The sequence below is a fragment of the Aphelocoma coerulescens genome (genome assembly GCF_041296385.1).
Source record: "Aphelocoma coerulescens isolate FSJ_1873_10779 chromosome Z unlocalized genomic scaffold, UR_Acoe_1.0 ChrZ, whole genome shotgun sequence".
Lineage (NCBI taxonomy): Eukaryota > Metazoa > Chordata > Aves > Passeriformes > Corvidae > Aphelocoma > Aphelocoma coerulescens.
The window spans coordinates 7854224-7881967 of NW_027184085.1; the positions used below are offsets into that span (position 1 = coordinate 7854224).

Sequence of the window (27744 nt, forward strand, 5' to 3'; positions counted from 1 at the left end):
CACCAGGTGCTCTAGTAGAAGCAGAAGGCAGTTTTAAGATAGCCTTACACCAAACCAGTTCCTTGCCAGTTTTCCTGAATTAGACATTGGCTTTCATCCTGTGTGATAGATATTTTGTCTCTTCCCAAGTCCCAGAAACAGCCAGTCCTTGTGGAACAAAATCTAGCACTGAAAACTCCTTTGCACTTCGTGCCAAGGCAAACAACTTGTTCTGCAACGCAGGGCAGGGAAAGTAGGGGGTCGGAATTAGGTTAGGCATTAAAGTTAGGACCTCAATAGGGGGAGATTTTTTGGGTCACTGTTGGTTTGGGTTTTTCTAATTTGGTTATCCAAGGGGTGCTGAGTAGGTGGTGCCAGATTTTACTCAAATTGCTTATGTCTAAATGCACACACACACAAGTACACACTCTCAAGCACGGGAAAACGGGTGTTTCAGTGTGGGGGCAGGGGAGGGGGCGGGAGAGTGGAGCTGTCAGGACGATGTCATGGCAAAGGCATCCCATCAGCTAGAGGGGGAGATTTTCTGGGCCTTGGTTTGAGAAGCAGACAGATGACTGACAGGGGTTAAAAGCTTCCTGCTTTCTTTCCCACATTGCCTCCTTGATGGTAAAGAGTTCACTGTCCCTCACACAGAAGGTGCTCTGCGATTTCAAAGCATTTTGCAGGAAATACTGTACAGACTATAAAAAGCTATTGTAGCCCATGGCAGAGAAGCCCAGCTGAGCCTAATTCCCCATATCCTTAACTCATCAGCCTCTGATCATAATTCAGGTTCAGTGTCCTAGAGTACCATTAAATAAAAAAATGCACACAAAAAATCCCAATTAGTACATTTCCTGATGGTGAGAGATGTCAGACTGTGCATCCTGGGCATAGCAGTTCTCTGCTTAGTCATGAGACAGGCAGGGTAAGCTACCCCACAGTCTTCTGCAGGCCTGACCCAGAGGACCTGAAACCAAAGGGTAGAGAGGAGCAAGGGCTCCTCCACTCTTGAATCTTCCAGCTGCCTGTCCGAGGCTGTCACAGGTGACATGGTCAGTTGTGACACTGAAGGCATCATCATCCACTCTCATAAGGAACAGAGCACACACCACCTCCAACACTGGCAGCAAGGAAGGGAAATATGTTAATGGTGCAGGTTATCAAGGGAAATTAGGGGAGGGATATACAAATGAAAAGAAAGACCAACGTGACGCTCCTGAAGGTCATTATTGGAGAGAGTGAAAAAAGGGGTGACACTTGAGACAGTGAAAAAAGCAGTGACACTCGGCTCTGAGTGATCAAAATTACAGAAAAAGAATAATAAAAAGCACCTGAGACTTGCTGCACAGCCCAAGAAAGTTTGTTACTCAACTATTCCTGAAATAGACCACATTGTTCATAGGCTACTTTGCAAATTCCCTAGTGGGAAATTAATTGTCTGCCTTGCATTTAACCAGTTCCCTCTCCCATAGAGGTCTGGGCTCGCTCCATCTATTCCTCGTTTTATCTTTATTTAATGAGCAGGAGATAGGACCCATGGCCTTATTGTCCAGCACCATTTTCCTTAGAAGAGATTGCATCAAACTTTCTAGACTAAGACACAGCAAACCTCACAGATTTCACAGACATGAGAGAATATGACCTCTGAAAGGTCTCTGGTTCATTGAGCTTGAAGATGAGACATCATCGTGACACTTGCGCTGTAAACACCTAAATAGATGAGATCTCAGCTCAAAAATCACACCTCTGAGCTTCATTCTTTAAATATTTCTATGCCTGAAAATAATTATGCCAGACAACTATCACAAAAACAACTCCTTAGCCAGGAGACAGTCAAATGGGCAGGAGTAAATCAGTGACCATGACTTCTTAGATCTCAAGACGAGTTTTGAGGTTCCTGCCTGGTGGTTACATTACCTATTCCTATCTCCAGGTGAGGCTGAGGTGGTTAATTTGTGGCTAAAGATGTCTTTTCCAGGGGAATGCAGCCCAACGGCACATGGCTTAATGTAGACTGACCCACTGAATGTGTTTAAATGGGTCTCTCTTGACTACAGCATATTAGACCCATTTTTTTCACTTAGCAAAACCAAACATCCAGTTAGTACAGCAAAACCAGGAAATTAATAAACATTATATTTCTGTGCTTTTCTTCTACCAGTACATTCAATTACTTCTTCCTAATAAACAAGATCCATTCATGATCAACAGGTCTCAGGACTGATTTTATTTTTATTTTTTATTTTTATCATCAAGGAGAACTGGCTTTGTTGTTAACCTTTCCATTTATCTAAAATGCCCTGGATTTCATATTCAATTTTTATGCTCCCTGTTTCTGATTGTTTTCTTGAAATGGGAAATTCAAGGACTTTGATAAATGGATTGAAAGGTTGCCTTATTTCTCTGTCACTTCTGACTTTGCATCCTCTGCAAAATGCTGTTTTACAAATCATAAAGCTGGGGATTGCAACAAGTATTCATCAGAGTATGGCAGGGAAGGCTGCAGGGGCAGAACAGATTAGATAGACCTAGTGAGGGACTAGAAGCAGGAGCTGGTGGGAAACAGGAGCTGAAATTAGGACAAACTGGCATAGGCGGGCTGTCTCTGTCGTCTCTTTGGTGGTGGTATCCATGGGCTGAAACCAGTTTTACACTGCTGTGGTCTGTGGCAGTCTGGGAGCCATGGAAAAGAAGGGACTTCAGTGGGTTTGTGAAAATCTGTTGAAGAATTCATTTTCCTATTTGGGACTAATTTACGCTCTTTTTATAGTAACTCCAGTTGAAATAGTGCTGATACAGGTATGTGTCAGACTGTGAGAGAGACTGATAGTTATCCATCGCTGCACAAATTGTCACCTAAACTGCAAATGGCAACACTTGTCTCACCCACCCACCCCTCACCTCCCTAAGCAGGATCACCATTGCTGGGGTATTCCATACCTCTCTGAATGAGGCATTGCAAATAAGTGACTTCCTCAGAACAGCTTTTTTTGAATTGAGTCACACCTAATAAGCACCTAGTGCCAGAACTTTCCCCATTCAAGATACCAGTATACTCAAATAGCAGCCCCCTCCAAAGAGGCAAACTCAGGCCTTAAGTAACTGCAGAATGAGAAATCTTAGGCACTAAATAGGTTATTTCTCTCCTGCATGAGCTGAAATTGGGTTTCTGTCCCTCCTGCATCATTGCAGTCATTGCACTTGAGCTGATACCAGGAGCACCTGGAGATCTCTCCTAATACCACCGTGAGTGGTCACTTCATGGTGGAGTTGGTCAATAAGAAACATCCCTGTGCCATTGCACAGAAGAGCTCTCTGCAAGGCAAACACCTGGGACTGCTGGGTCTCCTACTGTTCCATTCCGGTGCTCAGCTAGAGGCCCCAGAGCCCCTCAGTCCCCTTTCCACCTTCTGAGCCCCCCAAGCTCCACTGCAAAGGGCATCCCATAGGGAATGCTGAGCCAAGAGGTGACTGAACCCACAGCACTTCACAAGGAGCTGCCTCCTCACAGGAACATGACCACCCCTCAGCACCCGCGCGAACGCAGCCAGTGGTGAGAGCTCCAAGACCTTTCAGATGATTCAAATGTGTGATTGTCACACTTGTCCCTTCACACACTGCTGTCAGGGCAGCCAGGACCCATGTTCCTTCTGGCTCTGTGCTTTTCACTCCCTTTCTTTGTGTTACTATGGCAAGTGAGGAAAATGTTCAACTCCCAGCTCTGAGTCATTGCCGCCCTCTCAAAAAATAGTCATGTCCTGAGCTGCTCTTTCCCAGGAGCTGCCAAGCCCATCCCAGTATTCACCCCAGCTTCTTAGGTGGCTACAGACTACAGCTTGTAGCAGGAATCATTAACACTATTAATAACCCCTTTTTAACATGAGACCTTTTCAAACTGCAGGACCCAAAAGCACTTGACGCATTTCACTACCTACGTGTTGCAAATCCACACCCTCCTAGGAATTTCACAGCCATCACTGATGCAGGCTGAGCTCCTTGCACCTGCAGAGCAACATCACAGACAGACCTCAGGCTGTCCTGCCCCAATCTCATAAATGCGTCACCATACAAAAGAACAAGGGGCCCTCTGCAGCATAACAGCTCCCCACCGTGCTTTGATGTACCACCAAACAACTCCACTTCTGAGCATTCCTGTTCACCAGGGCACCGTGAGTGGTGTGCAGGCTTCCATGTTCCTGGATCATTTCTCCCAGAAGCAAAATACTGGAGCTGCTCAGCTCAGACCAGCAGGCTTACTATGCAGGCTAACACTGCATCCAAAGATTCAAGGAAGCCAGAGTGCAATCCCTTTAAGAGCATGAGTAGCTTCTGGAGCAATGACTTCCTGTCATAGCAATGTCTAGTCTGTTTGTTATTCCATCCATCCATCCATCCATCCATCCATCCATCCATCCATCCATCCATCCTTCCATCCACACAGTCACCATTATTTTCACTATAGGTGAGCACCTACATTTCCATGGAAAGGGCAATGCACATTTGTTCATCAATGGTTGTCTCATCTCACTTTGATTTATTTAGAAGGCGGGCCTATTCTTTTTTGCTTGCTTTCACTTTGGATGCCACAGCCATGGCTGACTTACTTAAGCATCTCTGACCTTTACTGCCTGTGACCATTTCCCACCAAATACCTCCTCTGAAAGGGTTTGATTTTAAAAAGAGACCATTTGCCATAGGGAACCGTGAATTTCTTTGCCTTCGCATTCCCACTTGTGTGCTGGGGAGAGGCAATGTTGGGAGGACTGCTGTGCCATACCCTGGGGTTTGAGAGCAGGGTCTGGCCTGCATCAGGGTGAGACTGATTGTAAGGAAGGAATGGAAGAAAAGGGGAGATAGAGACGCAAGAAACCGCGTCACTTCCACAACTGCTACTGCTCAGGAGAAAGGAGCAAAAGAAATATATATCTGCTTGCCTATTAATTTAAATCTAGACACAGGAAGAAGTCAACGAACTGTAATTTATGAGCTGTCAAAGCCTGAAAAATTCCTTTTGACACTGTATTTTCAGTTATTACATGCTTTCCTGCAAGACGACAGCGTAATTCTGTAGGAAGTCTTCTAGTGAACAGCACAATGGCAGAGGGCAGTGGGGGCTTTCTTATTATCTTTTCTTCCCCCTTTCATTGTCTCTCCCCACTCCTTTCAATCATCCCCCCTTTCCTACCTTTTTGCTTGCCCAAACAGCAGCGAGGAAGCAAATCAGCAGCAGTCCCCATCCTGCCAGCCCTTCAACACCTCCAAGGCAGTGCTCAGTGCTGAGCTGGATCCGGTATCATGCAGAGATTTCTGAGGACTCACAGGGTGATGGCAGTGGAGATGAGGCAATGACCACAACTCCATCACAGACAAAGCAAATATACTCTCTCACACTCCCTTTGGCATTTCAAACACTTCAGCTGGTTTCCCTCTGCCCGTGCTAGGCACCCACCACTCTTGCTGGCACTCCTTTGGTTGTGTCCCTCTCACTTGTATCAGCGTCGACTGACAAGTGCCAGATTCCTCAGATGCCCAGAAGTTGGCAGCACTGACTGCCTGGCTCCCTGCTTCTCCATAAAGTGAGCCTGGACAGTGTAGAGTCCTGCCAGGATCCTGGGTCACACATGTTCCCCTGGGGAAGAGCAGTTTCTTCTCCTTTCCAAGCCCTCCTGAGGTTTGCTTCTTGGAAGGAAGTGCTAGGATCTTGGGATGGGCATGCCATCACACCCCTGGACCGCACAAGAACCAGAGGGTGGGGTGGCATTTTGGTGGTAGTGTCTCCTGGAGGATAAGGCTTGAAAGAGCCACCTGTCCATGGGCATTTGTCCACATCTCCTTCAAGTTTTGGGGACACACAAGTTTGGAAGGTGATGACAGTAGCACCTTTGCCCAATGTCAGTTGATGGAGGAACTCAAGCTAACATCAAATGAAGCTTGACCTGAAAATATTTCTTTCTCCTGAATCCAACGTGAAGTTCCCTTGGCATCCAGCTCATTTCCTTATCACTTGGGGACAGGAGTGGGGGAGGCTTTCACAACAAATGTCATTTATCCCTGTATTTCCAAATCTTCCTTTCCTTTACACACACAATTGCTTTTTAATTTGAGTTGCTGGTGGTAGCACTAAGGTTGTCTTTTTTGCTTTATTTTTTTATTCCCAGCTTTGGTTTCTCACTTGCAGCTCAGAAAACCCTTTTAAGGTCTATTCTCTGTGATAGGCACTTCGCCTCCTATTTAGAGAATCACTCCCACACGCTGCACGCAGCCATATGCAAACAGGCAGACATACGATTTTTCTGGGTGAACTGAACTACAAATCTTGTGCTTTAATATAATTTAGGCAGCCTGTGCAAAGCTCTCTGAAGTCAGGATTATGGACTAGTCTTCTGAAAAATGCTGTAGAAAAGACCAGAGAAAAGGACCATGCTTTCTGCAGGGTTGTGCTGCAAGGGAAGTGCTCACAATTCCCAGAGTCTATTCCAGGTTGTGTGTCATTTAACTTCACTGGGTCTCAGTCACCGCAAGCCTGAATCAGGGCCAACCCCACCACCTACTATTACTTGGGCAGTGTTTGAATGATTGTGTGAGACCCTTGTTAAGTCTCTGCTGTCATTGCTGTGGTAGCATGTTCTTTCAGAATTGAGTATCAAAACAACCAAGGCCAAAATTCTCCTGGACTGCAGGTAGAGAGATGAAAATAAACGAAAAAAAAGAGGTTTGCCCAGAACTACTCTCACATCTAACAGCAAAAACGGGAGATAAAAGGCTGTCTCTTGAATGTAAGGTGAATCCTTAGGGAGCTGGGGACAAACTGTTGTATCGTACTCATGAGCGGGTTATTGATGGGCAAACTTTCAGTGTTTTTGTTAAAATTCAGGAAAGCCTGCATCAAATCCTTCAAGCTGCTCCTCTCTGGGTCCTAGTTCCACTTAGACAAGGTGTGAGCTACTACCTGAAAAAAAAAGACAGGTGCAGTAGCTATCTGTAAGACCAAGGACCACCAAACCACCCAGGGCTAGATCTTTGTCAGTCTGGGACAACATGGCTGGAACAGGTCAAATATGAGACAGGGCAAGCCAATAGTTAAAAGGTGAAGGAGACAAAGCAGGGTTCAATGCATGTTCCCTGACATCTTTTGGTTAACATTACATATGCTAAATAAATGTCATCCCTGCTGGGACCTGGGCTTTGTTTCCAGCTCAGAGAAGTGTTCAGGGAAGCTGAATGATAAGAACCCTATTGCCTTTACATTGCTTCACTGTGCAGGGAAGTCTCTGAGTGCATACAATACAATTGCTTTTGCTCCCAGGAAAAAAGATGTTGAGGTGGGAAAAGGAAAGAACTGTCCTGTGTTTCCCTTTGCATGAAACACTCATAGGAATTATGACTTTGGTTTCCTTCATTTGATGGTCTCTCCAGCTCTCACAGTCTCTGTGGGAGTAGCTTGTAGCGGGTATTTAATCCCAGGTTCCTGCAGACATAATAGTGGCAAGAATACAATGAAGAAGAACAGGGTCCTTCTTAGGATAGTTCAGTCACTGTATTTGCAAAGATAACATCTACACCCACATAGCAAACACAACCTGACCATGAACCAGCCATTTAAAATAAGCTGCAATAACCAAGAGGGAAGAACAGAAATAACTGGGGTCTGTGCCCAACTTTTATAGCAATATCTGGAGAAAGGAAAATACAGTATTCCTTAAATACTATTGTTAGAGAATGGTGCTGCAGCAGAGGTGAAGTCCTGCTGCTCATGCTGGGAGAAGGAACAATGCCAGAGGCAAGGGAAGGAAAGAGAGGGGCTATGTGTCTTTGAGATCCTATCTTCCCCATGGCAAAACTGACTGATTGAGTTTTCCTTATCAGTATAAGTTATCTTGAGCTGCAAAGGTTCTCTAGAATTGGAACTTCCTTGTAGTTCTTGCTGAGCACAGTGTTCAAGAGGGTGGACATTAAATGGATTAAGAAGTGGGTAATGGACAAATCTCAAAATGCAGTTGTCAAAGAGAAAGAATGATAGAGTGAGGGTATTTGTAGCAGGGTTCTGCACGGATCAGTAGCCAGCTCTGACGCTAGTCAGCATTGTCATGAATGATGTGGAATTAAATATCCCGGCTGATAAAATCTGGGGATAACACAAAATGGAAAATTGTTAGGACAGAGCTCTGATACAGAGTCATCTAAGTCACTTAGGTCACTCTGAATGAGCTTCGGCTGGCTAAGACATTATGTGCGTGTTCCTGCAGAGCCAAACCTAAGTTGACTCAGGGAGGAATAAGGCTACAAAATAGGCTTAAAGAATGAGGGGTTATATTTCATAAGACAGCAACCTAGAAAGTACCTAGGCAATGACCTAGAAAAGTGGTTAGCATGGCTGAGGAAGACCATGTTATCTCCCAGCATGGTGATGGGCAAAACCATCTAGTGGGACCTCTTGCTATATAAACAAGGAACCTGGAGGACAAAGATGATTTTTTAGTAGGTGGCACTGGTGGAGATAGTACTCCAGAAAACTCATCCGAGCTTGGCATTCATCTTTTTAAAACTGCAATAGTTTTTTTAAAAACCTGTCTAAATGAAACACATGCCTTGAAAAGTTGTGCTCATCCTTGCCTGAGAGAGCTCTAAGAGACTTGGGCCTTTATGGAAGTATCTTTTCTGGGAAAATAGCCTATATACTAAAGAGTACTTTAATCACCTGGAGAGAGGCTGCACTTTTCTCCAAAACTTTTCTAATTTGAACACCATGCCAAACACATTAAAGCGAGAAGTCAGAGACAGGCTCTTGTCACAAGAGGATGCACATCAAAGCAAACTATGATGCTGTCGGTAGCTCTGCCTGTTGTCCTTGTAGCAAGTGTTGGCCCCTCACCAGGACACACATTTTAGCCAAAACACAGCCTATGGGGATGGCTGCTGGGCAGCAGCAGAATGGCTTCAGCACAGTGGTTCAGCCCGCTGGGGCAGCTCTGTGGGCATCTCTGGTATGGAGAGGGAGAGACCAGACCCCTACAAATCCCTTTTCAACAATCAGGCGTGTGAGCCTCTGACTAGCCTGGGGTTAAGGGGGTTTGGAGAGAAAAGAGGAGTTTTCGTCTACTATATTTTTCCCTGTGCAATGCCCATCTTTGCTTCCTGACTGATGCTGCAGATCACTGAAGAGGGTCTTTAGCATGGGGAGTGTGCCGAGCCCAGGCACTGGCTCTCTGTGTCAGTGTTATCGCTCGCTGTCACATTTCGAAAGAGGAAGCGAGTCTGTGCCATGCACGCAGAGAACAAAGCCCTCACCAAGCCGAGTGAGAGTTACAACTTGTCAGCACGTCTCTCAGCCTGCCGAGGGCCAAACATGAAACACAAAAAAGGCCTGAAATGAGGGGAAAAGGGAAAATAATAGCACAGTGAGCTCTCAAGCTCAGAAAAGGCTTGCTATAAAACAGCACCTTCGCTCTCTGCCTCTCTCTGTTTCTCTGAGTCCTGGCTACTGATGAAGGGAAGAGATGACTCCCCTTAGCACAGTTACAGTACTGTTGCAGTAATAGGGACCAGAGCCAGGTTCAGATCTGGCTTGCACTGCCCTGCTTTCTCCACACACCCCAAAAAGCATTGTTAGCCAAAAAGCGTTATTAGCAATGATGGAATCTGAGGTGGAGAGAACCTGCGGAGGGTCATTTTTGACTATATGGACAGTAAAGCTGTAGTGGCTAGAAACACCTTTCTGAGACTTGGACTTTACCCTGAATTAGTCAATTAATTTCTTCTGTTACTGACATTGAGTAGGAATGGGATAACCATTTTTCATATGTGCTGATCTTGCCTTAGCTGTGTTGGTGGGACAAATAATCCTGTCATTGTGTGGTGTATGTCTGTAATGTTGATTTGTACCTACTTAAGATCTTGTTTCAGGAAGCTTTCTAGATTTATGCTGACTAATCGTTTGGTCCAGGTGTATAATTTTCTGTTTCAAACACTTTTGACATGGATAATATGCCATGGCAAGAGAAAGACAATAGTATGGGCAGCACTGTGCAGGGGTAAGCTGAAAGACCAACTTCAGTGCACTTCTGTGAAAAAACAGAGATGCATCTATAAAAAGTGAGTGGAGAAAATTGACTGAAAACAGGAGACAAACTTCATATGGACTCAGTCCTATACTGCCAGTTGTTGTTGATATAGTTGGTAGTATATGCATCCTTCAGGCTCTCCGGTCTAATTAAAATAAGATGAAGCAGAGCACTGTCAATAGAAAATTACTTGACAAATATTTGTCTTGCTCCCATCATGGCACTGTGCTGCATCTCCTACTTCTGATGCCCATCGTGGTAAGACTCACCTGCTGTTAAGAAAAACATCATCCAGTTCAACCCCCTTGCCACAGGCAGGGACATCTTCAACCAGACAAAGTTGTTTAAAGCCCAATCCAACCTGGCCTTGAACACCTGAGTCCTCTGTGTAGACAGAGAGATGCCCCTTCTCTTGCAGGTGTATTGTCCTCAGCTCTTCCCTTTTGCTCTGCTTCATGGGTTCCCCAGCACAGGGTTTCAGGTATGAGCTCAGGAGTGGCACATGTAAGATCAAGGTGTGGTTTAAATCCAGGATTTTATCTAACTCCTGGTGAGCAAGGCAACAAACTCATTAATCCTGAAGCAAAACATAAGGACAATAATGGTCCTTCAAATAGTTCAAGACCACACAGCTATGTTACTTTTACAGAAGCAGAGCCCTCATTCAGTCAGAGTTATTAGGTAGTGTTGGGCTGAGCTGAGAAGGATTTAAAAAGCCTGATGGAAAGGAGAAACTCAGTAAGGAGACAAACAAGGCAGAATTTGGTCCTGAGCACTCCCACCTTCCTGCATGCTAGAGAAGATGGCGGAGAAAAGATTTGCAGGTGCAAGCTACTAGTATGTCATAGGCATCCTCTACAACCAACCTGTTTGCTGTGATTTCAGACCACAGCAGCCAAGATCAGAGCTGTGGCACTGTCCCCACAGGCTCCCCAGGCAAGGGCTGTCTAAAGTGTGAATGGAGAGGTGCTGTGCCTTTTCCTGACCAAGCTCACCTCTGAGACCTGCCTGTCCACAGCACTGCCAGCAGCACCACTGCCTGCACTAAACTGCCTCTGCAGCGGGAGGCTGTTTATGAACTAATTTTTTACTGCTGGCATAGCACCCGGCTCATTCTCACCTTTCTTAAAGGTTAACCTCATTTCCTTCTATTAGTTGGTTTTAGCGAATGCCATTCGGCACGGCAGTTAAAGAGCTCTGTCAGCGGATGGAAATGACAGTGGCATTTAAAGCCAGTCGGAGTTGAGAGCTGGGGGGGTGGGAAGGTGGGTGGAAGAAATAATCTTCAATAAAATGTTTGTAGGGAGATGCTAAGTGACATCACAGGAGCCTTGCTTTCCCCAAGAGGAGAAATCTTTGGCTCAGTGTGCTCATTGGGATGGGTCTCCCTGAGTTTGAAACCAGCCCAAATGCAGGGAGACAAAGTGACTGGAGGACTCCAGAAAGGGTTCTGGACATCCCACCTCTATGGATAACTTCTTTCTGGGTCCAGCTGGCCTTGCTTAGTGACAAGTGTGTGCTGAATATTATTGTCACTGAAGGAAAGTTCCTCTATGAGTGTGTTGATTATAAATTCTACTGCAAGCCCTGCCTGGCATTTCAGGCCACCCTGTCTGATCCCAATTTTACTGCATTCCCTCACTGCTCTGCAGTGCTGTTTCAAAACCTGGGGTGAGACCTGCAGGAAGGACTTCTACTCAGAGGAAGGGTGAGTTTTGCCTGTGCAGGAGATTTCACAGGAGGTTTGTTTTCTTTTCCTTATTGCAACAGAATGGTGAAAGGAGTGAGAAAGCAGGCTGAATCTGGGAAATACACACAGACTACCAAACCCTGGCACAGAAAAGGTGTGATGGGCATCATCCAGGCTCTTGCTGTCCTTCTGCTCTGTCCTCACCAGATCTCTCCTGGCATGGGTGTAATACATCGTTCTGCATCAGGGAGAATCTGCAGAACCCAGCAGTGGCAGGGACATCTGAGCAGTGTTTCAGCAAATCAAGAGTCTGATCCAAAGCCTGCAAGGCTCCGTGGCACTCTTTTTCATTAACTCCAATAAGCTTCAGCTCTAACCCTGAATCCCCGATGTTTATTTCAAGCACTGGTGTAACATCACTGAAATATAATGTTCCTCCTCAGACGCACCTTAGGGTAACAGTCTAAAAGAGTACGTGCATAAGTCAAGCCAGATCCTGCTGCTGGGTGGCATCCTAAAGCAGACCCATTCATTTCCTGGGTCATTTGTCGAGCTGTCCAAAGCATTTCAAAGGAACAGTTGTCTAGCCCAACGTGCGGTTTTACAACAGGAAAAGCATTCCCCTGGAACAGGTTCATTTCAATGAGATTTTTGCCAGGGGACATCTTTTTTTTTAAATTAATGCATTGAGCTCTCTTTTCAGGAGGTACAAATCTATCATTTTAACAGGATCTTTTTGATTTAATTTTGTTTCAAGTCTGTATTGTATTGAACCGCTAGCTTCCGTTTTGAGTTAGACCAAAGGTTTGTCTAGTCCAGCATCCTCTGTTCCAACAGTGCCCATTAGAAACTGTAGGAACAGGGCTTTTATAAAGAGTGATCCTCCCCCTAATACCCTCTGGCTTCCAGCAGACAGAGGTTTAGTGACTAAGATAGATTTTGCATCTGGATATTCATGTTTTATAGCACTGAGTGGACATAACCACCACTAATCTGTCTCATTTGCCTTGGAGCTAATTTATGACTTTTGCGTTCAGCAACATCCCATGACAGAAATGTCTTTTATTTATTCATATGGTGTGTGAAAATATACTTTCTTTTGTCTGGCTGAAAACCACAGACATTCTGCTTTATATATTTTATGTTTTGAGGTTATTAAGACAAAGGCTTTTTATTCCTCTGAGACAATACCCTGTAACATTTCACAACTGAAGAATTTCCATTTCACAAGAACTTTGGCCTCTCCAATTCAAAGTGGAAGCACATTTTTTGAGACATCAGTATTTTTTACATAAAAAAAAATCCATTTTTCATCCAGTTTCAGTCATTTCATTATATCAGTGTAACTGAGGGTGACAGCAGAAAAAATAATAATAGCAACAAAAAAAACCCAAATACCTACCAACAATAACAAAAAGCCTACTTGGGCACCCTGGGAAGAACTGGCAAGAATGAATTAAAGTTTCACAATAGCAGCTTCTTCCTGCCACCTGGGCTAGGAGAGTAACAAGGACAGGTTGGGAGGATCAGACACCTCAGCCTAATCACACTGGCACCACGTCATGTGCCTCCTTGTTGTTCAGCTGCCCATCAGACAGGCATGTTCTATATAGAAGCAGAGTCCAGTTCTTACCTTCATTTTTATCAGTAAAATCCTCCAAATGGCACTTCCACCTACAGAGAGTGGAGCTGGTTTAACAGCTGGTTTAACAAAAGTTATGCCATCCTTTTAGGTGATCTGCCTTGTGGGGAGAAAGTCACTATCAGGGTGTGCTAGCAGTCAGTGGAATGTCTGAAGGATTAACGGGGTGGATCCTTTTGGGGTTCAGATCTTGTACCATTCACCTTCAACTGGCCATATGCACTGCATGCCCACCTCCACTGCTCACATCCATAAGCAGATCCTTGCAGGATTTCACCTCTTGCTCCATAAAGCAGGGTGAAATTAGTTTTTTCCCCCCAATCTTCTTATTTTTCTGCTTACAGTTATAGGCAAGACTGTCTCTTTACATGCTCATATACACAGCCTCGCAAACTCCACTTTTGATTTTAACTAAGGATTCCAGGTACAGCATCAAACAAATAATGCACAAAACTTCTGGTGAAATACAGCTTCATAACTGAAGTGAACATTAGGCTAAGAGCTGTATAAAGTAGGAAAGGTGTTATTGAGACCTATGAGACGTGCTTCTTGGATTCCTTTATTATTGTTTTCTTTTGCGTTTTCTTCATTTTCTTTGTTTGTAGATGAGGGGATGGAGAGGAAAAAAAGCCAGCAAGTTTATAAAAGCAATAGAGAAGGGAGTTGAGGCATTTTGTGGAGATCTTTAATGACATTCTGTATAATTTGAAAGTGGGGAGAAAAGGGGGGAGAGAAAAAGGGAATTAGCAAAAAAACTGGCAAAAGAAAAGTGGAATGTGGAGAGAAGCGTGTGGATGAATTTTAATGCAATCAGAAAGCTGTAATAATGGTAATAAAGGAATATATTCAGACGTCAAGAGAGGGAGAAGGGAACAGGACCCGCGACACCAGAATTTAAATTAGACATAGGCGTATAATTCTCTTTTCTTCCCCCCTCCTTTCTTCAAATGAAGAAAATGGAATTTTTAAGCACAGCAAAGGAGGGATTAACAATTGGCAGGTTTTCAGCCCTTTGTCTTTTGGCGAATCCCATTTAATCACCGTCTTTAATATTAAGGAGGCTGTGGCCGTGCAGGGCTGTCTCAGGCTTGGGGGAAAAGGGATGATATACAGAGGAAAAGAGAGATAACACTTAGGTTCAGGCAATTGTGAGGAAGTGTTTCAATTACCTCCACTGAAGTCTTTAAAAACTGAAGTTTAATTTGATCTGAAATGTCGTCCCAGCTCCTGCAAGAAAAAATATGTCCTTCCCACCCCCCTTCCTGCCCATGCCTATGCTGTTTCAATAGTTCTCAGTGCTCAAGGCTGGAGTACTACCACAGGTTAATGTCTTGGCCTTCTAGGCTTCTGGAAAGGGTTTCAAAGCCTTGACTGGTCATCAGTGAGATGGGTTTAGGAACTGAAACTTATTTTCCTGACATGCTAGTCTTGACACCACTGACCCTGAGGAGTTTGTCAAGAAGCTTCTAAGCTTTGCTCTGAATGAGTGTGAAAACCAAAAGGCCCTTCAGGCTCAGCCTCAACCTTGTGTGGCCACAGAGTGAAAAGGGGATGTTACACATAGGAATTAAGATCTGTTAAATTCCCCAGAACCAAAGGCAGCAGGAGTTGTATTCAAATCTGAGCTGCCTCTGAAAGATGAGTGCAAAAGCATGATTCAGTGTTCACTTGAGGTGTCATTTGATAGTACAAGACAGTCTTCTCCTTCATCTTCTTCAGGAAATCTGTCAAACTGGGCCAGGATAATATTTGTGACTTCATAGGAGGAAGGATCCTAAAGAGTCATGCAAATTCCTGCAAAGTTTAGTCATAGCACCACTGGACACATTCACTCTTCCATGCTGGGTCTCCTTAGGTGCCTTCTTCCATGAACATTTCCAGGGCTGTTCCTGGGAAGTGGGAACTCTAAGAACAGGCTGCTAATATCTATGGAAAGAAGTCTGATTTTTTTTTTTTCATGATTGGTAGGTTGATTTGAATTCAGATATTCTTCCTGCTGTGTCAAGATTGTGAAAAGAAAGTGTGTTTTTGGGCTATAGGTTGAGTTTAGAAAGACCAGATTTTTACTCCCAAGTCTTTTCCTAAAAAATATTGCCTCAGGAGCAATTCTCAAAAATATTCCAGTTGTATGTTTCAGATAAAGACTAAACTTGGAAGAATTATGAGCTGCCAGGCACAGTTCAGAAGCAGAGGCTTTGTGCTTTGCCTGGCATGGGGTTTTAGACTTCTCTTACCAACAGCTTTCCTAAGCCAGGGCTACAAATAAAATGGATCTTTGCAAGTTGTTTTCCCGACTCAATATCAAACACCATAAAACCTGTCATTTAAGATCTGCACAGGGAATAGCATCTCTTGGCAATGGACAGTTGTGATAGGGCTGTTCAGCAAGTCAGAACTACAGATATTTGTCTTGGGGTTATAATATTCGCAGCTGTACAAGAAGAGTCTGCTGTTAGAATCATTCAGGCTGTGTCTTCATGGCAGGGTTTGCTTGGCCTGAGGCCAAAGTTTTGTCCGTACCCTACGTGCACAGAGGAAGCCTGAGTGTGTTTTCATCTGCACTGCCCAGATGAGGCTCTTGGTTTATGGCTGGGTTTCACTTCAGTGCAGGTACACAGCTGGTGTTCCCACAGCACCACAGGCCAGTCAAACCCAAACAACACCCACCCTTCTGCTCTGAACCCTCTTCTCCATCTCCTTCCATTTTTCATCATAGCTCTGCATTTTTTCCATCTTGCTCATACACTTGCTTTTCCAGACAATTTCTGCACATGGTTTAGCTACTGATGTACATCAAGGATTTCTTCCCCGTAAAGCAGGTCTTTGCTCAGGAGGGTAGAACTGTAATATAGACTAGGATGCTGAAAGTAGAGAATAAACCCAGTTGTGTTTAATTAAAAAACGCAATCTAAGACATTGGGTTCAACATCTGGCAACAAGTTAATTTTCTTTCCAGTTTCTCATAGGGCCGACAGCAGCCAACATCTGTGTTCTCTTGGACACATGCACCTTGATCACCATGACACTGTCTTTAGGAGTCACACCACTGCAGGACATGAAAATCTCTCCCTGCAAGATAACTCCAAAATTTAGTCACTGTAATTTACAAAAGCAATCCTTTATTGAGGACTAAATCCTACCTTGACTTACCCCTGCTGTCTTGCATGAAAAGGAGTTGGGAAAGCTCCAGCCACTTAAATCTGATAGAAACCATTGTAGGGTTCAGCCACAGATCTGATCCCCAGCCTGCCAGGAACCTTTCATTACTACTGCCAGACCTGCTTGTGCTCCTGGAGTGTGGCAAACCTCACCAATGCCCAGTTTTGTTGGAAACACCAATTAGTCTTTTTGCTGGTGGGGAAACTGAGGCTGCCTTTTTCACAGGGTAATTTATGTAGCCCATATTTCCACTGAGGCCGCTGTCCTTGGCAGAGATGTATCGTATGTATTTAATAACAGTAACTGCACAGTCATCCATCTCTTTGGTACCAGGAATAGCAATTCACTCTAGGAGAAAAGTGGTTTTGTCTTCCACAATTTCCAAAGCACAGCTTGAGATGGGACCCAGGAGTCCCAAAAAACAGTCTGAAATGTACAGAAAACAGCTTTGGACGAGCTCTTGAACATCCTCATGGGTCCACTCTTCCATAACTAGATCAGGAATGATTTCCACTCTTTCCCAAGGCAAGATATAGGTTCTATCTATTGAAAATAGTTTGTGGCATGTTCAAAACAAGCAGAAGGAAGAGGTTCCTAACTCAGTGTGTGCTTAAGCTGCAGAATGTCTTGCTGCAGGATGTGCTGGATGCTTGCAAGAGCACATGGGTTCAAAAGTCCACTGAACAATTACATCAAAGAAAGACACTTCAGAAACTACTAGATATGAAAAAAAAAAACCAAAACCAACACTGCAGACTCCAGAATTCCCTGAATTGTAGAGCACTGAATTCTAGGAGAATGTTTGGGGGGATTAACAGAATTCCCTGTTCTTTTACTCTTCCCTAGACATCCACAACTGGCTGTTGCCAGAGACAGCAAACAGAGTCAGACCCTCTGTCTTTTGTTCAGCTGTTCTTTCACTCTGTTTACAGGATCCATGTCCAAGTCAAGGCTCAGAGTGCAGCCAAGCAATTAAGTAAGAGAAATCCTTCAAACTAAGTTTTTGACATGCAACAGTGGAGAGTAACGCACCTGTGGGATGAAGCTTCCTTCTCTGCGCAGGAGAATTATGCTCCTACACCTGGGCTTATATTCATTTGCGCTTGTCCCCAACACACAGCTGTTCAGATTAGCTGTTATTCTCTCTAGCCCGGGTGTCTCAAAGCCTCCGTCTCCAGCAGTTGGAGACCAGCAGCTGTGCAATCATATCTGCTAACATACGGGATATAAAGGATCTGTTAAGTAAAACCAAACCAGGGAGAGCAGAGGGGGAGAGATAAGTACAAAGAAATCAGTCCTGTTAAGATGCGATTAGGGATGCCCCACAACACCCAGCTGCAAGGAAGAGGTGAACTCAGCAAACATTTTAAAGCCTACAGCAGAATTAGCCCCTTGAGGGTGTTGTTTGATATGGGGAGGATGAGGGGAAGGGGCCAAATAGGAGCTGCTGCAGGTGGAAGGAGAGTTTATTTGCTATTGTTTGGAGTTAAGTAGCAGTGTGTTTCTGTCATTTCAAGAGAGGGTTGGGCTTTTGAATCTTGTTGGGTTTTTCCCCCCATCCTAATTTTTGAAACACCCCTATTTTACAAGGTTCATGTATTTTCCAGCAAGGTACCATGGAGAAGATAATTAGCTAATTTACAATTAGCTACAACAGAATTCATAATCACTTCCCCTGTTGAAAGGGTGGTAATCATCATCACGTAGCCGTAGGACTGCTGTGAAAATGGCAATAGGAGTGTGAAGCCCAGGCCCTGGGAAATGCCCTCCTTTTAGCCTATTGATCACCTGATTAGCAGAGGTTAAGGGGAGTGGTGGAGCACTCTGGCTTGAGACAGCGACAGGTTTGAGCTTGCAGATTTAAGTTCACAGCTCAAACCAAACTTTCATAATGTTCAGGGCATCTGCAGCTCACCCTTCTGTTCTCTAGCTCCTTCTTTCTTCTTTGACCGGTAGAGGATTCCTTGGTCATGACTGTCTGAAAGAAACCCAGGTTTATAGCTCTTTTTCACCACTGTGACTTTGGCATATTCCTGATCCCCTTGCTTGGGCTTGGGAGTTTTGGTGGTTGAAAGGCCGGACATGAGAACCAATGGGCTCTTGCAGCCCAGAAACCAGCCCTGTCCTGGACTGCATCAAAAGAAATTTGAGGGAGGTGATTCTGCCCCTCTGTTCTGTTTTCATGAGGCTCCCCACGGAGTGCTACATCCAGCTCTGGAGCCCCCACCATATGAAGGGTATGGACCAGTTGTAGAGTATCCAGAGGAGGCCACAGAGATGATCAGGAGGCTGGAGCACTTCTGCTATGAAGACAGGCTGAGAGAATTGGGATTTTTCAGCCTGGAGAAAACTCCAGGCAGACTTTACTGGGGCCTTTCAATACTTTAGGGTACCAATAAGAGAGGTGGGGACAGACTTCTGAATATAACCAATAGGACAAGGGCTCCTGTTTTTCAAACAAAAGAGAGCAGATTCACACCAGAAAAAGGAATACTTTTTTTACCAAGAAAGTGGTGCAACACTGAAATAGGTTGCCCAGGGGGGTGGTAGATTCTTCATTCCTGGAAACTTTCAAGATCCTGTTGGACAAGGCTCTGAGCAACCTGCCCTAGTTGAGGATGTGCCTGCTCACTGCCAGGGGCTTGGAGCAAATGACCTTTAAAGGTCCCTTGCAACCCAAACCATTCTGTGATTCCATGCGAGTATGTGAGCATCTCAGTGCTATCTCCTCTTCCTTCTCTGCCAAGGATGAATCAGGAGAGTGGGCAAGCAAGATCAGCTCTGCTTCTTGCATCCTCTCTGGTAAATGTGCCACTTGGTCCTATGCACTGGCTGTTCTTACCCACACCTGCATGGAAAACTTCTCTAGGCTGCTTGTTTGTTGTGTTGTGGTGCCAAGGAGATAAGCTTAAAGGCCTTCCCAATGCCAGGACCAAGGCATTGCAGCTGCTCCCGCTCTGCGTGTGCAAGCCACGTTTGGGAAGGAGGGGAAGAGCAGCAGGGACAAGTAATTATTAGCTACGTAAATTAGCCTGGGAGACAGAGATGGTAAATCTGTCCCTCTTTATTTCCAAGGCCTTGGAAGCCATGTTCTAGATGGTAAAGCCGGTTTGCGCTTTCCCAATACAAGGATTCAACCTCTTTGTTTTGCATGAGGAATAGGAGAACACAAGTGTATTTATATACTCTTATCTAAATGTACCCCCACGCACACACATACATTAGCGAGTGCTATCCGGATAAATACAATCCTGTGTCATGTCTCCCTGCGAGTGACCCTAATTTTCCCCCAGTCCCTCCACAACTGCTGTGATTCTTGTTCTTGTCCTCTTGCTCCACAGAGGGTCAAACATCCTGCATCTCATTGTCCCTTCTGTCTCTTTAATTAGTGCCCGTCCTCCCCCTTCTCCCCCTCACTCCAGTGTCCCCCCTTCCCATCTCCTCTCAGCACTTGGTTTGCAGCGCTCTATTATTTCACCTTTCACGTGTGCCGTCTCCTTCGCCCGGGCCCATCTGACACCTCTGCCTTACACTTATCATGGAAACATAACATTTAAATACAAATAGAACAGGGAATAATTTAACCCCTATTTGCACTGGGGAAAGTGCCGAGGCTGTGTATAAACACTGCAGGGAGGTCTATAGACACTGTATATTTATCTGACAAGTTGCATTTCTTCACCACGCTGCCTTGCAGCCAGCTTTTGCTGACAGGAACAAGCCTCCATCGCTGGCAGAGTGGCCAGGAAGAGGGAAGCCTGGTTCCACGGGGATATTGGAAATGTCACCAAGGGGACACCTCTGAGAACTCTGATTTGCCAGTGCTGTAGTCCTTCTCTCCCTTCCTGTCCTCCTGTGAGGATCTCAGGGTGCCGCCTTCTGTAATTTTTTTATGGCAAAATGGGGTAGACCTACGAGGACCTTAATTTCCAATATTTTCAGAGTGCACTAGCAAAAAACTCCTTGGCTCTCCTGTGTGCCACCACACACAAAGATATCCACCCATTGGTTGGATATCCACCCGTTGGTTGGATATTTCCATGGCAAAGCGGGCATGACGGACTCAGCTTGTGGAAAAAGACTGATAATGGGGGTACAATAATGAAGCAAGACAAAAATGTGAGGAGAAGAGGCTCACATAGATGCCATGTTCAGTTGCAACACTTCAGGGCAGTTTCACTGCTCATGGTGCTGCTGGTTTTAAGGCTGTGGGGTGTCCTCACTAACATTCAGTATTCAGGTGAGATAGAAACTGAAATTGTCACTTGGGACAGTGTAATAGACAGAAATTTGGACAGGTTGTATCTTACAAAAGCAAAGGGAAGACGCTCAGATATGAACCAATACTTGATGCACGGCCATGTGTGGCCTTAAGGAGGATACACGGAATCACACCTGTTCTTAGACAGGCTGAATAAGCTCGCTGTCCTCATTCTCCCCACAGGGAGGAGATGGAGGATGCTCCTCCTGGCTGCACATCTCCATTGAGCAAGGCTGTGTGGTACTGCGAGGTACAACTCCCTCTCCATGGCAACAGGCCAGTTTAGGCCGGAGCACAAGCTTATGCCACAGCTCATGTTGGGGATGTCCCAGATCATGGGCTCATGCCTGGCCTCTTTTTGTCCTTCTCTTCTGCCCTGGACAGTGGTATTTCCGCTCTCCTTGACTGTGTATTCCCTTTGCCCTGGGACCCAAAGCTGGAAGGTTTTTAGGAAGCCCGGTCTGAAGGTTTTTCACCACATAATCCCACAGTCTGAAATGGCAGTGAGCACTGAACGATGGTGGAGATGGGGGACTGAGTCTGCCCAGTGCTTTGAAATTCAGGTGTGGTTCCTGAGACACATAGAGTTGGAACAATGTCTCACTGAAAGAGGAGGAAGCATGGGACTCAGGATGGTGATATGAGTGGACTGTGGTTGGTAGAGACGGACCATACAGGCAGGCAGAGCTTAGGGACAGCATCATCTAGGACTGCTCCTAGGAATGCAGCCTAGAACTCTGATCTTTGTAGGATGTAGTGTCCTCAAGTCTCACTAGAGGACCCTGGAAACATCTGGTGAGCAGCATCAGTGGTGTGCACACATGCTCAAGAGACACCTTGATGATACCAGTGCATCCCCTCTTCATTTTATTCTTGCAACCTCTTGGCCTTATTTAGATATATTTACAAATCAGAAGTAGTTGTCTTGGTCCATGGCAAGCCTGGGATGTGGAAGAGCAGTGGATGATGATGCCCAGAAGAGGCTCATAAAAGACCATCAGAGGATAAACTCCTTAGCCAAGGCCTGGAACATGTGGAATGGTCCCTTCTGCTGGACTCTTCCCTCTCTCTTTCTACTCAGGATTTGTGAGGGGTGTTGTTAAAACACAGTGTTGAGTCCCTTGAAAGAGCTGCGATGTGAGAGGCAAATGCAGCACTTTGTTATAGAAACTATGGAAAGTAAAAATACCTGTTAAATTGACTCATTTTTTATCAGTCTAGTCTGTGATTGTGTAGAGTTCTGAGATGGCAGATATAACAAATGATTCCCCTGACAGGGTGCTGTTTTTCAGAAGAGAGACAGGATGCTGATTTAGATGGGGTTGGTGGTAATGTCCAAGCAGTGGCTGTCCGTGGGGTTCCATCTCCCCTGGACCAGCAGCTCCTGGGGAAGGAGATGCTCACCTTTGACAGAGCCCGTTCCTGATGGTCTGATGACCATCTCGTGGGCAGCTCAACAAAACACCACATCATCTGCCTGCCAGTACAGTACCAGTGTACTGCAAAGATGCAGGGTGGGGGGAAGTCAAAATAATAATTTGAGTGGTTCCTAAAACACCTGGTTTTAGCTTTGCGAAAACTAGACCAGACAAGGCAGTTTCAGGCCAGTTCCACACTAGAGAGTTTTGCTGACAGAGGAGGGATGTGATTTTTTTTTTTTTAAATCATACATTTATATTAGCAAAAAGTCTGGTGAAAAGAGTTACACAGCTATAGAAGTGCTTTGGCTGATGCAGCTTATTTGAAACAGGGGAAGCTGTATAAAGTAGAATATAACACTCCTCTGTTGTGCTGGAATAATTTACCAGACACAGAGTTTCTAGGCAAAACCTTTTGCCATCCATGTTCCTACTTCTTTCTGGCTGATCTGCCCCCTTCCTAAAATACCTTGCAGGACAGCTGGTCCCATTTGCTAGGTGGGTCCCATTTTCTTCCAATATCTGTAAAACCTTTGGACTTTGGACTGGACTCTTTTCCTAAGGCTCTGTCACGCTCGAGACTGAAAGATACCCCAGAGACCACACAGTGAACTTCAGTAGCTGCCTCTTTAAGGCTTGTACCTCACATCTTGGAGTCTCTTTCGCAGGACACTTTGGCCATTGGGAAAACAAACCTTTCACATGTCCAAATCGCCTTCTCGTGAGGTGGGAACAACCTAACCTACAAGTTACATGGTGTTAGGTAGGGCTTTGTGTACCACTACAATCTGAACTTTGTGTTGCCAGCAAACACCTCGAAACACCTCTCTGCTTAATCAATTCCATCATAAAGCAGGAATATTTCTTGCTTTAACAGGTCTATCAAAAAGCTATTTCTGTTCTTCTCACTGAACAGAAGTGCATCTGTATCTCCCTAAACCTATTTTTCCTACCAGTTCAGCAGCCTAGCTGAAGGCAACATAACTCCTGCTTTTCTGTGGGCCGTATACTTTTTGTTGTCGTGGATAACTCGACTGCAGGGTTGAAAGCTCCTAATATCCTCATTCAATAGCCACTCCATGAAAAATTATTCACATCCAAGGCTGTAAAGTAATTTGCCAATGTGCAGGTGCATCTTGGAGGGGGGAATTTTGATCAAACACTGGTTGAAGCAGAACAGATTGCCTACACCAGCAATTTCTCGGTGAACAAAAGTGACATGAATTGCCCAATTAGTCAGCCAGAAAAGGGTTATTGCAAACCCATGTTTTGTTCAGCTTTAGGTTAACCTGTACATTAAAAAAATAAATTAAATAAAAAATAAAATTATTTAGATATTTACATATATTTATTCAAATTAGTTACATCTGCTCTGTAACGTGCTCTGAAAAAACCCTCTTGGTTCACACATTTACATAGTGTTTAATGAATCATAAATAAGACATTTATGAATCATGTGCAAATGGCCTGTTTACATACACGATGTAAACTATGTAAATTTCCTTTTTTTCTTGGTGTAATGGTAGTAGTGTCTGAACAGAAACCTGATGGAGAGGCATCACTCAGCCCCCTCTGAGATCTTTCTGACAATCATTAGTTTGTTTTCACCAATATTTTCTGAAGGTGTCTCATGAAGATCCCCAAACTTGGTATAAGTCCAAGTATAAATCATAGAATCATTTGGGTTGGAAGGGACCCTGAAGATTATCTAGTTCCAATCCCTGCTCTGCTCTCACTCCAAGAAGCCCATGTCCTTGCTGTGCTGGGACCCCAGAGCTGGATGCCGTGCTCCAGGTGGGTCTCAGCAGAGCAGAGCAGAGGGGCAGAATCCCCTCCCTCCCCTGCTGCCCACGGGGCTCTGGATGCAGCCCAGGACACATTTGGTTCTCTGGGCTGTGAGTGCACAGTGCTAGGTCCCACTGAGCATCCTTGTTCAAAATACAATTATCTACTAGCAGAAAACATCCTGCTTTGGCATGAAATACCACCTGCCTGAGCTATCTCAGATATTAGCAAACACATAAGTTAACTTTATGTTTCAAAAAACAAGTTTCAAAAACTTTGGGCTTATTTCAAATGAACCTTATAAATATATTAAAAATCTCATCCAAACTTGCAGATATGTGTCTCTGAGTGGGCATGAACGACAAATCTCCAGTTTACAGGCTGTGACTTCCGTTATATCCTGATTTTAAAAAGCTTATGTTAAACATTTTTTTCCTGCAACTTATTTAGTATTGTGAGGGCTACTAATTTATGTTATTTTTCATTTGGAGTTGGTTCCTACACGCTATATTTATCCACATTCCTCTTGGATTGCAGTCTGAGCAATGTTGTCATTTCAGTCACTGAAAACTGACTGCAAAAAACTGATCAGAAGGAGATGATTTGGAAGACTTTGGTGCCTAGATTTTAAGAGGCAGACAAAGATTTTATATATAACCAAACCATTTTTGTTTGTTGTTTGGTGGTTTGGGTTTTTTAAAAATTTGCTGGATTATTTTCAAGTACTCATGGGAAGTCAGAGGCTGTTAAGGTTTTTGAGCCAGACACCTGAAAAGACTAACAGCTTCTGAGATGTGTCACCTCAGTGAAGTCACCACTTGTTTCGCATGTGATACTGAGCCGTCTTGGCTTTCACATCCCTCCTGAAATATGGTAAGCATCTCTTTATTTTGTTCCAGAAGACAGAAAACTCTTTGTGGGCATGCTCAATAAGCAGCAATCAGAAGATGATGTGCGCAGGCTATTCGAGGCGTTTGGCAACATTGAGGAGTGCACAATCCTTCGGGGACCCGATGGCAACAGCAAAGGTAAGGGATGGCTTCTGTTGAGCTAGACCCCAGTCTTCATGTGTATATCACTTTCTGGTGTGACAAAAGTATCACACAGCCCCCAGAACAGCATCTCTTACTTTAGGAGGGGTCACATTTTCGCTCTGCTGGTCACTCTCTGCTTCTGCATGAGAGGAAAAAGCTGATCGCATTTTAAAACACACGTCTCCAATGGGCTGTGTCTCACCAACACCTGTTATTGCTTGGGCAGAGCCTCCTCTCTGAACAGGGCCTTTACATTCACTCAAGATGTGCTGTCCTTGCCCCACTGAACAGGACAATTCTTTCTTTGAAAAAAGCCAAGATTGGTACTTCACACCTTGACTCACTGGCTCCATCATCAACTCTGCTTATCTCTCACCCACCAGCCCCAGGTCTTTCCCTTCTTCACCTGATTTCTGCATGGAGTCCTACCAGCCAGTGATCACAGCTGCAAGGGTACAGGTGCCAGTTTAAATATCATACTCATTACACATTTACTGTTTGAAACACGCAAATGCTTCATTGCAAAACTGGGTGTCTTTCCCCCTTCTGCCACTTTTTGTTATTTGGATAGCACAAAAGATCTTCTGCTACAGCCCAGGCGTGAGAATGAGGCTTCTCTCTTGTGCAGGAAGGTCATATTTTTCTCCATCAGTCTCTAGACAAAGTAACTTCAGCCTGAATAGGAAACCCTCTCCTCTTGGCAGTATAATGTGTCCTTTAAATATTAATCTGCATATAATATAGCATAAACTGTGTTGGCACATGCAACACCAGAGAAGAGGCCAGTCCTGCTGACACAGTTCTTATCTCACTGGATATTTTGACAAGTGACAACATCAACCAGTGCATTTTTGCAACAGGGAGGCAAAAAATCTAAATCACGGTGATGCACTGGAGAAAAATATTGCTATTCCATAAAATCACTGGTGGCCAAAAAAAATACTTCACACCAGCCTCATAGCTGTTCAATACACATCAGCACAGCTCAGCCTTCCTGATATAAATGGCTGAAAAAAGGCTGTGGGCACCTTTCTTCAATTGTGCAGTTACTTTATTTCCATAACACCCAAAGACAGGGGCTGCCCCACAGGGAAGCAGTAGGCTAGGATGTCCTAGAGGAGATGCAATCATCGTAACAGCAGACAGTTAAGCACATCATTCACTGAACAAATCAGCAAATTGGGGAAAAGCAAAAAAAAGTCTGTCTACTTCCAGCTGGAATGAAATCTAATGACAAAGGAGTTAAATAGAGTAATAATAAAGGCAATAAAGTCTGAGTTCTGTAAGAAGCAAATTCCAGAGGAGATCCAACCCACAGACTTGTCTTCATACTTGCTCTATCTCTTTTTTTTTTTTTTTGTTCTAAAACAATTTCATTATGAGACAGAGTCTGAGTGGCAGCTCCATATTGCTAACCAGTTTAATTATTAGTGCTAGCAGGCTGCAGTCTCAGGCTGACGTTTCACTGAGCTGTTCAGGATCAATACTAAGCCTTGACAGAGTTAATATTACCAGCTTCCATTTGCTGGTGCTATTTACTGAGAATGTGAAGCTCCTAATTTACACACACACGGTTTCGTGCATGCACACACGCACACAGAGCAGTCAATCCAATGGAAAACTTAAGGCTAGTGCCCTTATCTTAGGAGACAGTCAGGCAAGCCACAACTCCCACAAAGTTATTGCCAGTCTGTAATGGTTTCCATCTGCTAGAAACCCATATGTGACACACATTGCTTGTGAGCTACTTATTTTGGGTAAAACTCATAAGGCTTAAATTCTATGTAAGTTGAGATTTAAGCAGATTGTCTAAATTCCAGATAGCAGTCAGATCCCATACACTTAAATCCTACCCAGCCCACCAGGTATCCCTGTGGTGAGCCTCTATACCCTTCCAGTAGCTCAGTGCAAGCACTGCTCTCAGAAGCTGGGTTGCAGCTTCCCAGTTTTATCCCATCACAGTCCAGTCTTAGCCAAAAAGCTGCCTGAGACTTTTCTGAAGCCGTGGTTGCTCTTCTGAGCCATGGAGCATGGCCTTCAGGGTCCGCAAAAATACCTCCTGCATGAGTCACAGCACTAGGAACAGTGGCTGGAGCATGTAATCAAGTGGCAGAAGAGCTGGGACTGAGGAATGTCTCAGCCTGAATGGAAATGCAGCACCAGTCTTTCCTGGGAGAGGATGGAGTGATTCTGCATCCCTCCAGGTAAAGCTCACCAGTGCTCAACCAGGAGTGTAGGAGTTCTCAGGTGAGGGAGCTGAAGTGGATCCAGAAGGACCCACAGAGTCTTCATCGCTGCTGCTCTCTGTGCAGCTATTCTTTTTCCCTTTTTTATTTTTTTCCCATTCAGCAGTCTGCCTCAATAACTCAGAAAGTAAAAATTTCCAACAGCATCCTCTGCAAGAGGGCCCTTACCACGCTCTGCAATTTTAATCCTAGGGCCTGATTCTGCAGTCTCCTCCAAGCTGACAAAACAGTCAGGGCAGTCCTTCCAGCTCCAGTCTGGAAGCAAAGGAACAAGAAAAACTAAAGCACATGTATCACCCTGTTACTCAGCAGAGTTTATATCTCAGTGTGTATCAAAATCCCTTCAACACTCCAGAGTTTCTCCTGTTGAAATTGTTCTGAGAAGAGTGACATGACTCATGTCCTCGGCTCATCAGTTCCTAGAGGCAGTTCTGGTGACAATGGGAAGGGAGATTATGTGCACTTT

At 44.6% G+C, this 27744-nt stretch overlaps 1 protein-coding gene across 30 annotated transcripts in view; it reads left to right on the top strand.

Moving 5' to 3' along the window:
• Positions 1-27744, top strand: part of CELF4 (CUGBP Elav-like family member 4) — a 678618-nt gene that overhangs the window by 573315 nt on the left and 77559 nt on the right. For 22 of the 30 annotated variants that reach the window (XM_069001341.1, XM_069001348.1, XM_069001361.1 and 19 more), the window contains one exon: positions 24901-25026. In XM_069001341.1, the coding sequence (XP_068857442.1) occupies positions 24901-25026 (126 nt within the window). Of the gene's footprint in view, positions 1-24897; positions 25027-27744 lie in introns of all 30 variants that reach the window. The other 8 variants (XM_069001339.1, XM_069001342.1, XM_069001350.1 and 5 more) reach the window with 1 other exon arrangement.